Here is a 12,969-nt window from a genome sequence, read left to right on the forward strand (position 1 = left end):
CAGTTAATTTAAAACAGTAAAAAAAGCTACATATGAAAACCGAGGCTATGTAACTAATATATAGGGTTTTGTGCCGGCCTGGTCCACTGTCAGCATCTAATACGGTTGTCTTTTTACATAACACCGTGTCGCCAACATTTTGCAATCTGGATTGCAGTTCAGGAGCTCTCCCCAGTGATTCTGGATTAGGTCCTCAGACAGCGTCCTGGATGGTTAAGACAGCGTCCTGGATGGTTAAAACCACGCACCAGAGGGCCACCCAAGGCTTTCTCTTGTAGCGCAGCGCTTTGACGCGTGCTACCTGCTGCCTGTCCTGCCTCGGGTTCTGGCGCAGCCCTCTGGGGGGGCCAAGCAGCCGAGCATCCCCGCGCTGAGCTCGAGCTTGTGCAGGAGGATGGAGCCAGCCCGGAGAGTGGTCCCCACGGGGCCGCGGAGGACTGGCTGGCCGAGCCGTTACTGGTCTACGCAGTCAGAGCGTCTTGTGCATTCCGCTATGGTTTTGAGGAAGAAACTGAGTTGCTTATGGACGCTAGGTCTCTGTCTGGTAGCCAGTAAATCGTCTGCCAAAGTTCCCTCCATCACAGACACGAATTTTAAAGACAGCAGCGTCAAGGCGCACAACGACATGCGCGGCAAAGTCTGGCCCCCCGCGGCCGACATGAAACACATGGTGAGAAAGAACCCCGGGCTGGGATCTTATTTCTCTGGTTCATCCTAAGGTAACTGGCGGATAAATATGATGCAGCCATTTGTATGAATTCAGTCTGGACTTTCAGCATGCACTTAAGAATCACACCTTGGCCGGGCTATCATCCTTCAGGGGGGTGATAGGCGTGGACGAGAAGGGAAAACTTAAACCTGTATCTTGCCCAGGCTTAGCTCCCTTTAGTGGGGGGCGGGGGGGGAGAGGAAGGATTGGGGGGTAGGGAGGATAGGGGAATGGAGGGTGGGGGTGGAGGATGAAGGGTGGGGAGTCAGGAAGGATGGTGTTTGGGAGTTGCTTGGTCTTCATCGCTAAGGCGTAATAGACGTACTTCCGCAACTTCGCACAGGTTTCCCCACCCCGTCCCCTTATTTTGGCTAGCACTCCCCAAACTGCGTAACTGGGATACTACGGATAAAGAAAGAACACAGGGATCGAGATTCTCTTGATCTCTTATTATGAACTCAAGGATGAAACAGTAGTACATGTGTAGTATTCATCTTTAAGAAATGTTCTACAAGGATGTGAATAATGAAATCAGCATTTGAGCAATATCAGATTGTCATTTCCATGAAAAATAGAATGTGAAGTTTAATTCCAAAAACATTGAACTGATGGTGTCTTTTGTAGACCTTCATCATATAGACATTAAGGCAAAAAGAGTACTCTGTTGAAGAATGAGCATCAAGAACATTGGACTATTAAAATAATTCATAGAATTTACAGTTTTAAACGAATGTCTGACTATAAATTTTCTTGCATGTAGATGTCATTATGAAACTATGAATATAAATGTTGACAGCATAGTTTTGCTTATATACTATGCAGGTATAGCTACGTTGTAAAACATATCTATTTCAGCTTTGTTCCTTTCTATCCAACAGAAAATAAAATGGAAATAGGGGCACCTGGTGGCTCAGTCGATTAAGTGGCCAGCTTCTCTGGTCATGATCTCGCGGTCCGTGGGTACAAGCCCCATGTTGGGCTCTGTGCTGACAGCTCAGTCTTGAGCCTGCTGTGGATTCTATGTCTCCCTCTCTCTCTGCCCTTCCCCTGCTCATGCCTCTCTCTCTCTCTCTCTCTCTCTCTTAAAAGTAAATAAACATTAAAAAAAATTTTTTTAAATAGGTACATAAAATGGAAGTATTATAAGATCACATTCAGCAAATAGCACAATTTAAAACTGCACTATTCTGCTACATGGGAAAGAATTTTTTGAGGGGGAAGAGGTTTCAAATAGGTTTGGGAAACACTGGACTGGATTAAACAACAATAAACTGATCTCTTTAATACAGAACTATTAAAATATTTTAATATGTAATATGTACTTTAATCTCTAATAAGTTAGGGTGGTCAATGACATGGATTTGCTATACAGTATTTCCTCCACACTTATTTGAATATATTTTTTAAGGACTATCTTATGTCATTAAGATGGTATTTATATATATGTGTATATGTTTACATATATGTGCATTCTATATAAACACACACATATATATGCTTTGGTTTCCAAAGGAAATAATAAAAAGATAGACATAAAATTAGTTTAAATTTAAATAGTTAGCTGAAGGCAAGAGGGAAGAAAGGAATAGGGTGGAGAAGACGTGAATGGAAACCAGCCTTTGCATTTACTTTGTTTTATGTTTGAGTTTGTAGACATGTAAACGTTTTTGTTATTTAACCCTTTACATTTTCTGGTGCTCTTTATTTCTTTAAGAAAAATTTTTTTAATGTTTATTTATTTTTGAGAGAGAGAAAGCAGAGTGTGAGCAGGGGTTGGGAGGGAGAGAGAGAGAGAGGGAGACACAGAACCCAAAGCAGGCTCCAGGCTCTGAGCTGTCAGCACAGACAGGGCTCAAACTCACAAACCTCAAGATCATGACCTGAGCCGAAGTCGGACGCTCAAGCGACTGAGCCACCCAGGTGCCCCTCATTTCCTTGTTTAGATCCATATTTCCACTTGGTATCATTTTCCTTCTGCTTAAGGGACATAAACATTTCTTATGCTTCAGTCTGTTGGTTTTTAATCGTATCAGCTTTTTATGTTATAAAAGTCTTTATTTCTCCTTATATTTTTTCTATTAGGCGATTGCATTAACTGTATATTTTTTCCAGTCGAATGAGAAATAATTGGCATACATCACAGTATAAACTTAAGGCATACAGCATGAGGGTTTGCTTTACATATATGGTGAAATGAATGACACAATAGGTTCAGCTAATGTCCATTTTCTCATACAGATACAGTTTATAAAAAGAAGGGGTGCTTGGGTGGTGCAGTCAGTTAAGCATCTGACTTTGACATAGGTCATGATCTCATGGTTCTCGGGTTCGAGCTCCGCATTGGGCTCCGTGCAGACAGCTCAGAGCCTGGAGCCTGCCTCGGATTCTGTGTCTCCCTCTCTCTCTGCCCCTCCCCAGCTCGCACTCTCCGTCTCTCCCTGTCTCTCTCTCAAAAATAAATAAACGTTAAAAATAATTTAAAAAAAAAAAGAAGAAGAAAGGATAAAAATTTCTCCTTGTGATGAGAACTCATAGGATTTACTCTCTTAACTTTCCCATATATCATACAGCAGTGTTAGCTATAGTCATCGTGATGTGATGTGGGCCAGGAGCAAATAGTGAAGAAAGAATTCTTGAGACGTTTTCAGTGCAAAAACGTGTTTCTATTAAAGCACGGGGACAGGACCCATGGGCAGAAAGAGCAGGGATAGGATTGTAAAGGCAATTGATTATACACGTCTAAGCTGGGAGGAGGGCTGGGCGGGTCGGTGGTAAAGACAAAGGAAATTTCCAAAAGGATTTTCATATGTTAAAGATTTCGGGATCCTGGAGATCTGGCTATTGTCAAGCTAAAATTGTTTCTTGCCTCTGGCAAAGCATTAATATTAAGACAATTGTGAGTTCTTAGAGGAAAGTCCTGCTCTGTCTCAAGTATTTGTTGATGGGCTGCAAGTTGTAAGGTAATTTAAATTTAGCTACATTTCTTTTGCCTTTGTTCTCCTCATCAATCATGTACATTATATGGATAGTACTTACTCATCTTATAACCGGAAGTTTGCATCTTTTGACAACTCTCTATCTCCTTAATTTTTGCTAGATATTATCGTTGTGTGTAGGATTCTAAGCTTAACTTTAAAGATGTTGCTGCACCGTCTTCTATCTTCTTTCACATTATTTGTGATGAGAAATCTGCTGGATCATTCTCTTGGTTCCCATATACATCATATGTACTTTTCCTTTGGCTGATTTTAAGAATTTCTCTTCATCCTTGGTTTTGAGCAATTTGATGTGCCCTAGTGTCACATTGTTCATGTTTCCTAGGGTTCATTGAACTTTTTGTATCTGCAGATTTTAATTAAAACAGAAAAATTTTACGCATTATCTATTAAAATATTAGAGGCTCCAATTACACGTACATTATACCATTTGAAGTTTCCCACAGTTCACTGATGCTCTTTTCATTATCTTTTTTTTCTCATTCTTGCTTTTTCTACTAACTTTAACACTTGTGTCAGTTCTGTTTGGATTTCCATTGATTGATTTTTCTGCTCATTTTGGCCTGTATTTTCTTGCATCTCTCTATGCAGATAATTTCTTATCAGGTACCAGATATTGCTAATTTTACCTTGTTGGGTGATGGTTATTTTTGTATTTCTATAAATATTCTGGATTTTTTTTCCTGGCATGCATTCATGTTACTTGGCATTTTGATCCATTTTAGACTCGTTTTTAAGATTTGTTGGGCTGCACAAAAGCTGTAGTTTAGACTAGAATAAATATCCCCCACAATTAAGCCAAGATCCTTCTGAGTACTCTACATAATTCCCAAGATTATGAGGTTTTTCCAGTCTGGCTAGTGAAAAAAGGCACTATTCCCAGGACTGGGTGAGCATTAGGTAATATTTCCCTTATCTTTTTGAGTGATCCATTCCCTGGTCTTGGGTAAGTTCCTCATATGCATGTGCTAATCACTACTCTGCCAAATATCCAAGCAGGACCCTTTGAACATCTTTGGAGTTCTCTCTCTATGCAAGTCTCTCTTACCTGGTACTCCTTTATAGCCTGAAAATTCTCTCAAGGCAGTAGGCTGAAGTTTACCTTATTGGTCTCCCTGTCAGGGAGCACTGGTCTTTCTTTGCTTGATGTTATGTGTGCCGACACCTGTTGTTTCATATATTTTATTTTCATTGTTTCAAGTGGGAAAGTAAATCTAGTCCTGTTATTCCATCTTGGGCAGAAGCAGAAGTGCTAACTATTGGCTGGGACTTTAAAAGGAGTTTCTCCAGTCTTCCACTACTGAATCATCAAGGAAAACTAAGCACCTCATTTCTCATATCAATTTCTATATTTATCAGGAAATGATAGGCTATTATATTGTGTTAACAAATGAAACCTGAAAGCTCACAGGCGTTTTTTTCCCCATTTTTTTATTGACATGACACTGTATTTAAGTATACAACATGATTCAATATATGTATATTGTGAAATGATTACCACAAATTGAGTTAATGTCCATCACCTCACATAGTTACAATTTCTTTTTCTTGTAATGAGAATGTTTAGGATCTAATAGCTTAGCCACTTCAAATATACAATGCAGTATGGTTGAATATAGTCACATCATCATGCTTTACTGTACATCCCCCAGAACTTATTTACCTTAAAACTGGAAGTTTTCACCTTTTGACCTCCTTCACCAATTTCACCCCCCCCCCCATATCCATAAACCACCAATCTATTCTCTGTATGTATGAGTTTGTTTTTTTAGATTCAACATGTAAGTAAGATCATACAGTATTTGTTTTTTCATTGTCTGGCTCGTTTCACTTAGCATAATTCTTTAAACAATATTGGTTTAGTATCTCACTCACACAAAGTCCAATACTGGTTGGACCACTCTCCACATCACTTCTTTGTGCAGTGCCATGGGCTGATTTTATTTTGGTTCCATCATGCCAACATATGTTTTTCAGAGTCACCATTGAGAAAGCTAGAGGGCTGTACAGGTATTTTTATAATCAGACCTGGAGGTGATATATGTCATTCCCACTCAGGTCCCTCTGGCCAGAATTAGTCTGATGACCCTAGCATGCTTGCATTAACTATCACTAGCACAGACTGCTTTTATGGTCATCAGATATTTACTTATTCCTTCCATCCCATAAACAGAATAAGTTCAAGGCCTCCTCCAAAGGATAAGCCCAATATCCTGTTTAGTTACTGAATCAGAATCTAATATTTCTGAGTAGAATGCAACAACCCAACAAAGTCAGTTGTGAACACTCTTGGCCTAGTGCCTCTATCTGTCCTCCACACACACAATATTTAAAGGCAACACAAGACAAGATAACCGTAACAAACACTTCTACTGAGAAAGTGGAAGAATAGGAACCACACAGCAATTGTTGGTTCAGAATGATTATGAAATCTTTAGATAGTAGACAGTATTCATACCTAATATACTGGACGTCAGAAAAGTTTTTTTGATTAAGGAAGTAGGAGTTCCCTTGTCCATTGTTTTCTGTGGTATCTATCTTCTCCCTCTAAAATGTTCTTCCTTATTCATCATCCTCCTTGGCCAAAATGAATTGGGCATTGGGAAATATACCATCTTTGAGCCATAACCGTTATGCCCAGAATTCGTGATCCCCAAAGACCACCAGGGAGCCGAGTCCAATGCAAAAGCAAAAGAGCCTTTATTCGAGCTAGCTCGAGCTCAATCTCCTACCTGCACTGACACAGCGGTGAGATACGGGAGAGAGAGCGAGTTTCAAAAGGACAAAGGTTTTATTGAGGCCTAGGGGCAGTTGGTGAGGTAATGGCTGTGGCCTCAGTCGATTGGCTGGGGAAGGGTCGTGGCCTTGACCGATTGGCTGGGGAAGGGTCGGAGTCCTGTTACTCAAGGGGAGGAGACATGGTCAGCCGGCATAGGTCCGCCCCTTCAATAACCTTCTCAGATTGCTTTCGGCCCATGGAAGTTTAAGATCCAAGGTATTCATAGGCTTTTTTCGTAACAAGTTTACAATATCTTTGGGAATACATCTGTCTCAAAAAATCTGAAGGTCTTTCAGCTATATGCCCCCAATCAATTCCAAATACCAATACCCACACTTAAAGTACCAATTGGAGAAATTTTCAAGTCTTTCTTTGTTTTCTCATTTCGGTGCTTTTCTTGTTCACCTTAATGCCAGTTATCTTGAAACACGACTTTTGGGTAAATGGGTACATCCTCATCTGTTCATTTGCTAAGGACCTTTTAATCACTTAACAAGATATCCTTGGAGTCACATTCTTCATCTCCTCTTTGTCCTAATCGCAGGAAAGTTTTATGACATTAGTCTCTCAAAGTCTTTTTAAGATCTCATATCTTATTATATGCTATATAGAAGCAGTTCTTTTCCATGCCTCAAAAGCCCCACATTTCTTGACTCTAGCTTTCATTTCTTTCTCCAAGCTGGCCAGTTTTTTACTCTTAAAATATCGTGTTGAACCCATACCGCAACCAACAACCACTATTTTGTTTTCCAATCTCTGCTTAGAGCTTCAAGTTCAGTGGACTCATGATTCTGAGTTATAGATCACATTTTTTCGATGTTTTGGCCCTGAATCACATGGATTGCTGTTATTCCTGCCTCTGACATAAGTTTCCTCACTGCTTGCCAGCTAACTGTTAAATTCCCCACACAGTTCAGGCAAGCTTACCACCAACATTTGTGGGCTAAAGGAAGAATAAAAATGGAAACCTACATACAATCTCATTGTTTGCTCAGTAATTCAATCTTTATTTAGTAAAGAATGTATGGTTTCAGGGATTTCACCTACCTTGCTCAGATTTGGATTTAATCAGATTAATTTGCTCATTTTCATTTATATAATCAGTAACTAAATTTTTACTTCTTCTGAAGTAATCAAAACTATTAAAATTAAAAGGCAAAGTTTAATGGGTGAATAACGATTTTAAGTATTGAAAATTTTTTTGGAAAATTTAAGTCTTGTATATTTGTATAAATATAAAATTCACCATTCTGGTGATCATGTCCATCTAGTGGCCAATGTAAAGAACTGATGTCATGCTTCACTTAGGTAACATACAGATCTACATTTACCCCTACTTAACAGTGATGGAAATTGTTACCATTGAAAAATGTCTTCCTTACCCCAAAAATGGGAATATGAAGAGAGAAGGAAGGAAATAGATCTCAGTAGTTCTGCTAAACAATATTATATTATGTAAGAACCCACTATTTCATGTTGCTTTAAAAGATTTGACAAGTTGATCTTTTCTCTTACCTAAGAGTTAACGTAGTTAAAATCTTCCCTGGACTCTGAAGCAGTGTCTGTCTCTTACATCATCAGCAACAATATTCACAAACTATTTTACCATTCACATATAAATGCCTTTTGTTTTAAAAACATGTTGGTGTCGTGGGTCACACTGAACATGTGGTAAGGTTAGAATGAGAAGAATCTTTCATTTTATAATACCCTGTGTGTGTGTGTGTGTGTAATATGTGATGTCCTATAAAATCTGGGCCCACAGCAGGAATCCTTCCTACTTAGGTCTCAGGGTGGTTTAAGTTTAGATTTTTATTATGGCTTCACTCTACTTTGAATAGTAAGTTTTATGAAGCTAGTCTAGGCTGTCCTATAAAATAGACCCTGAAATTTTAGTGGCTTAACAATTTAATTCCTTAGTGGCACAAGTTGGAGAGAAGGTGAATTGGATTCAACCTCTCTTGCTGAGACAAGACCCTGGGTCCCTTGCTGGGACCCTTACCCTGGTTAGCTCATTGACCTGCAATATTACCAGAGATCCCAAAGTCATTCATTGGATAATTGCTTTACTAATGTGAAGAATAACTATCTATTGATTCTCTTGCTATTATAAAGTAAGAGGTTATTTTTTTCTCATTTCTTCCCTTTTTTTTGTTGAATTAATATGGCATTTATATTCAGACCACTGTTCTTATTAATTGCATTTCTTATTAATTGTAGATCTTTATCCTAGAGGCAACTAGTAATAACACAAATAAAATTTAAGATAAGTGTTTGTGAAGTTCTAAAGAAATTGGAAACACTGTACATGGTTAGTGGGCATATAAAATTGTGCTGCAGTTCTGGAAAACAGTATGAAGATTGCTTAATAAATTATAGTAGAGCTACCCTAAGATCCAGAAATCCCACTTCTGGGTGTATATCCAAAAAATTGAGGGATGCCTGGGTGGCTCAGTCGGTTGGGTGGCCGACTTCGGCTCAGGTCAAGATCTCGCGGTCTGTGAGCTCGAGCCCCGCGTCGGGCTCTGTGCTGACAGCTCGAAGCCTGGAGCCTGTCTCAGATTCTGTGTCTCCCTCTCTCTGACCCTCCCCTGTTCATGCTCTGTCTCTCTCTGTCTCAAAAATAAATAAACGTTAAAAAAAAAACTAAAAAAAATTGAAATCAAGATTTTGAAGAGGTATCTGCACTTCCATGATCACTGTAGTACTATTCACAATAGCCAAGATATAGAAACAACCCAAGGGTCCATCAACAGATGAATGGAAAAGGAAAATGTGGTATATACATGCAATGGGATATTATTCAGCCATAAAAAAGGAAAGTCCTGGGGTGCCTGGGTGGCTTAGTCAGTTAAGCGTCTGACTCTTGATTTGAGACTCAAGTCATGATCTCATCGTTCCTGGGTTTGAGCCCCACGTTGGGCTCTGTGCTGACAATGCTGGGGTTGGGGGTGAGGTGCTTGAGGTATTGGGGAATTGTTATTCAAAAGGTATAAAGTTTCAGTTATGTTAGTTGAATTGAATAAGTTCTAGAAATCTGCCATATAGCATAGTGTCTATAGTTAGCAATATAGTATGGGGCACTTCAAAATTTGTGAAGAAGGTAACTCTTGTGTTAAATATTCTTACCACAAAAACAAACAAACAACATCAAAAGGACACAAGGAAACTCTGGGAGGTGTTGGTTATGTCTTTTACCCAGATTATGGTGACGCTATCATAGGTGTCTGCATATGTCCAAACTCATCAAACTGTACACATAAAATATGTAAAGTTCTATCATATCAATTATACCTCAATAAATCTGACTTTATAAAGTATTATTTTTGTTATGGGCATCATTTCTTATAATCCTTTCAGGAATTTTGAACATTGACTGTTATACTATTTGTATTACTCAGTATCATTCTTTTTTATATCATCCATATATAGCATAAATTCTTCAGTAGCACACTGCAACATCCAGGCATTCTCCCACCCTCAACTCTATGCACAATATACTGTTTCTTACCATAGCACTAGTAGAAGCATCTTGTTTTTATAAGCATATTTTTAAAAAGATAGTGTGGGAACTCTCCATATGAAACTATTATAATTCTCTTTGTTTTTAGTTTATATTTGGAAGAATCTCTTAGTAGGTTTTCTTATTCTTCCTTGTGTAGAGGAGCTTCTGTGATATGGATGGACTTTATAATATGAGGGCTTGTGGTCGGGAGAGCTTGCAGAGTGTACTGGAGTTAAGGCTAGGCAGAAAACAGGTGATTGGGCTTTTTAAAATTTGTGTCTACAAGCATGTCAAAGTCTTCTATTTACAAGTTAAGGCAGAATATTAATAAAAATTTTCTCATAGAACTAGAGACTTAGTAGCAATTTAGTTTTAGGTGAAAGCATTACCAGATCTAAGGTGCATTAAAATATTTTTTTTAATGTTTATTTATTTCTGAGACAGAGAGAGAGCATGAGTGGAGAGGGCCAGAGAGAGAGGGAGACACAGAATCTGAAGCAGGCTCCAGCCTCCGAGCTGTCAGCACAGAGACCAATGTGGGGCTGGAACTCAGGACCATGAGATCATGACCTGAACCGAAGTCTGACGCTTAACTGACTGAGCCACCCAGGCGCCCCTTTTAAAATATTTTTTTAGAAAGATTTTTAATTATGCTGTTCAATCAGGGGAAAAAATGGGCCTCAAAGAGTCCCTGAGAATTCCAAAATGCAACTAGATTTTTGCAGTTATACATATACCTAGATAATTACAATTTACACACATACTATGCATGTTTGAACTGGTTTGCAATACATGTTTTAAATGCATATAATTCCTTTGCCATCAGATATTAATTCCTGTTCTTTCAAAGCTGTTGTGTTCACCATTTGTGTGTGTGTGTGTATATATATGTATTTTTTTAATATAATTTATTGTCAAATTAGTTTCCATACAACACCCAGTCCTCATCCCAAAGCATTTGTATATTAAGACTAGGTCTTGGGCACCTGGGTGGCTCAGTCGGTTAAGTGTCCGACTTCGGCTCAGGTCATGATCTCACAGTCCGTGAGTTTGAGCCCCGTGTCCGGCTCTGTGCTGACAGCTCAGAGCCTGGAGCCTGTTTCAGATTCTGTGTCTCCCTCTCTCTCTGCCCCTCCCCTATTCATGCTCTGTCTCTCTCTGTCTCAAAAATAAATAAACATTAAAAAAATTTTTTTTTAAAAAAGACTAGGTCTCAATTAGAATGATAGAATAATTTTCACTTGTACCATACTTTGGGTAGGGGATGACTTGATACAAGTTATTCTACATTAGAACTATGTTTTAACTAATATATTTTCTTTAAAAATATATACCAGATTTAAGCTGGTCTTTTCTTTTTTTTTTTTTTTTTCCTTTTCTTTTAAAATGGAGAAACTTCTCAATGATTCAGGTAAAAGACAAGGATTTTCACAGGCATAAGAGGAGATAAAGCTTTCCAGAGTTTATAGCTAAACTGAAATATCTCGGAAAAGGAATGAATTGGTTTCTAGCAAGGAATATAAGTGAGAAGGCCTGGCTTGAAAACATTTGTTTGCTATTGCCAATTTATTGTTTGTTTGATTCTGTAATTACATCTGTCTTATAGTGGCTGTGAGAAAAATAGAGGCTCTGTCCTTGTGGTATCTTGCCTCTTTCAAGTATGTATAATTTTTGGTGAAGGGTGGTATATGAGAACTCATCACTCAGTCTAGTCATTTTTTCAGAAGAGTAAATTATGATCTGTCCTCTGAGAACTGCTCAAGTGTCTCTTGGCTACTGTAAACAAACTTTTTCACGTAACAATTTTTGTAGTTTGAAGGAATATAAGTGATTAAAGTGTCAAGAAATGTAGGAAGTTAACCAATGAAATTAATAGTATGAATTTAAATCTACAATCTTAAAGTGAAAATGAAATGTCATTTATTTATTACCATTAAATTACCCTAATTGTAATGTTTAGTCCTCACATTGACAAGGGGATTAAAAATGTGATCTTAAACATTATGGGGACTCCTTTCCCCCTATTGTTATACAAAAAACAAAAAGCAAAACACCTGGGGTCTTTGTTCCAAAAGATAGGTGAATCATCTTAAGTAATCAAGTCAATAATCATTGTTATCCTTCCAAATTATCATTGAGATGCCAATATCATTACCCTTCCAGGTTTGGACATGCTCCCAACACAGTCCAATGACACAGAAATACTGATGGAGGCTGGGAGAACCATGTTAGATATTCTACTTTCCAAAGGCCACCATGCTACCATCTGAAATCTTGCTGTATGCTAAAGGCATGTAATACTGGCAGTAGCCTTTAATTTTAGCTCCTTTTTTGTTTTTAAGTTTATTTATTTATTTTGAGGGGAAGAAGTGCTGGAGAGGGGTAGAAAGAGAGGGAGGGGGAGAGAGAGAACCCCAAGCAGACTCCACACTGTCAGTGCAGAGGCTGATGCAGGGCTCAGTCCCAGGAACTGTGAGGTCATGTCCTGAGCCCACATCAAGAGTTGGAGTCTTAACTGACTGAGCCACCAAGGCACCCCTTTATTTTTAGCTACTTAAGCTTTCTGGCATGCCAAAAATCTTGAGGCAAAGAATTACAGAATGTCTGTCTACCTACTCGGAATGCCTTTTTGGAATTATGGAGATAGGAATGGAGCATACAATGAGCAAAAAACTTAAGAAATCATGTTACCGACAAGATGGAGTATATCCATGTGCACTATCCTTCCCATTAAATATAGATAAAAACCTCATATTATATATCACATATATATGACATATTTTTTAATGTTTTTAAATCTTTATTTTTGAGAGAGAGAGAGAGAAAAACTGTGAGTGGGGGAGGGGCAGAGGAAGAGGGAGACACAGAATCCGAAGGAGGCTCCAGGCTCTGAGGTCTCAGCACAGAGTCCAATGTGGGGCTCAAACCCACAAACTACAAGATTATGACCTGAGCTGAAGTTGGATGCTTAACTGACTGA

General features: G+C 38.7%; 1 protein-coding gene across 1 annotated transcript in view; it reads left to right on the forward strand.

The window, feature by feature from the left end:
- The first annotated feature begins 390 nt into the window (after positions 1-390).
- The window catches only part of GLIPR1L1 (GLIPR1 like 1), a 36,132-nt gene continuing 23,553 nt past the window's right edge, over positions 391-12,969 (forward strand). Inside the window, exon 1 of the mRNA XM_015063674.3 lies at positions 391-670. Coding sequence (XP_014919160.3) covers positions 395-670 — 276 coding nt within the window. The 5' untranslated portion in view covers positions 391-394. The remainder of the gene's footprint in view (positions 671-12,969) is intronic.

The sequence above is a fragment of the Acinonyx jubatus genome, chromosome B4 (genome assembly GCF_027475565.1).
Source record: "Acinonyx jubatus isolate Ajub_Pintada_27869175 chromosome B4, VMU_Ajub_asm_v1.0, whole genome shotgun sequence".
NCBI classification, from domain to species: domain Eukaryota; kingdom Metazoa; phylum Chordata; class Mammalia; order Carnivora; family Felidae; genus Acinonyx; species Acinonyx jubatus.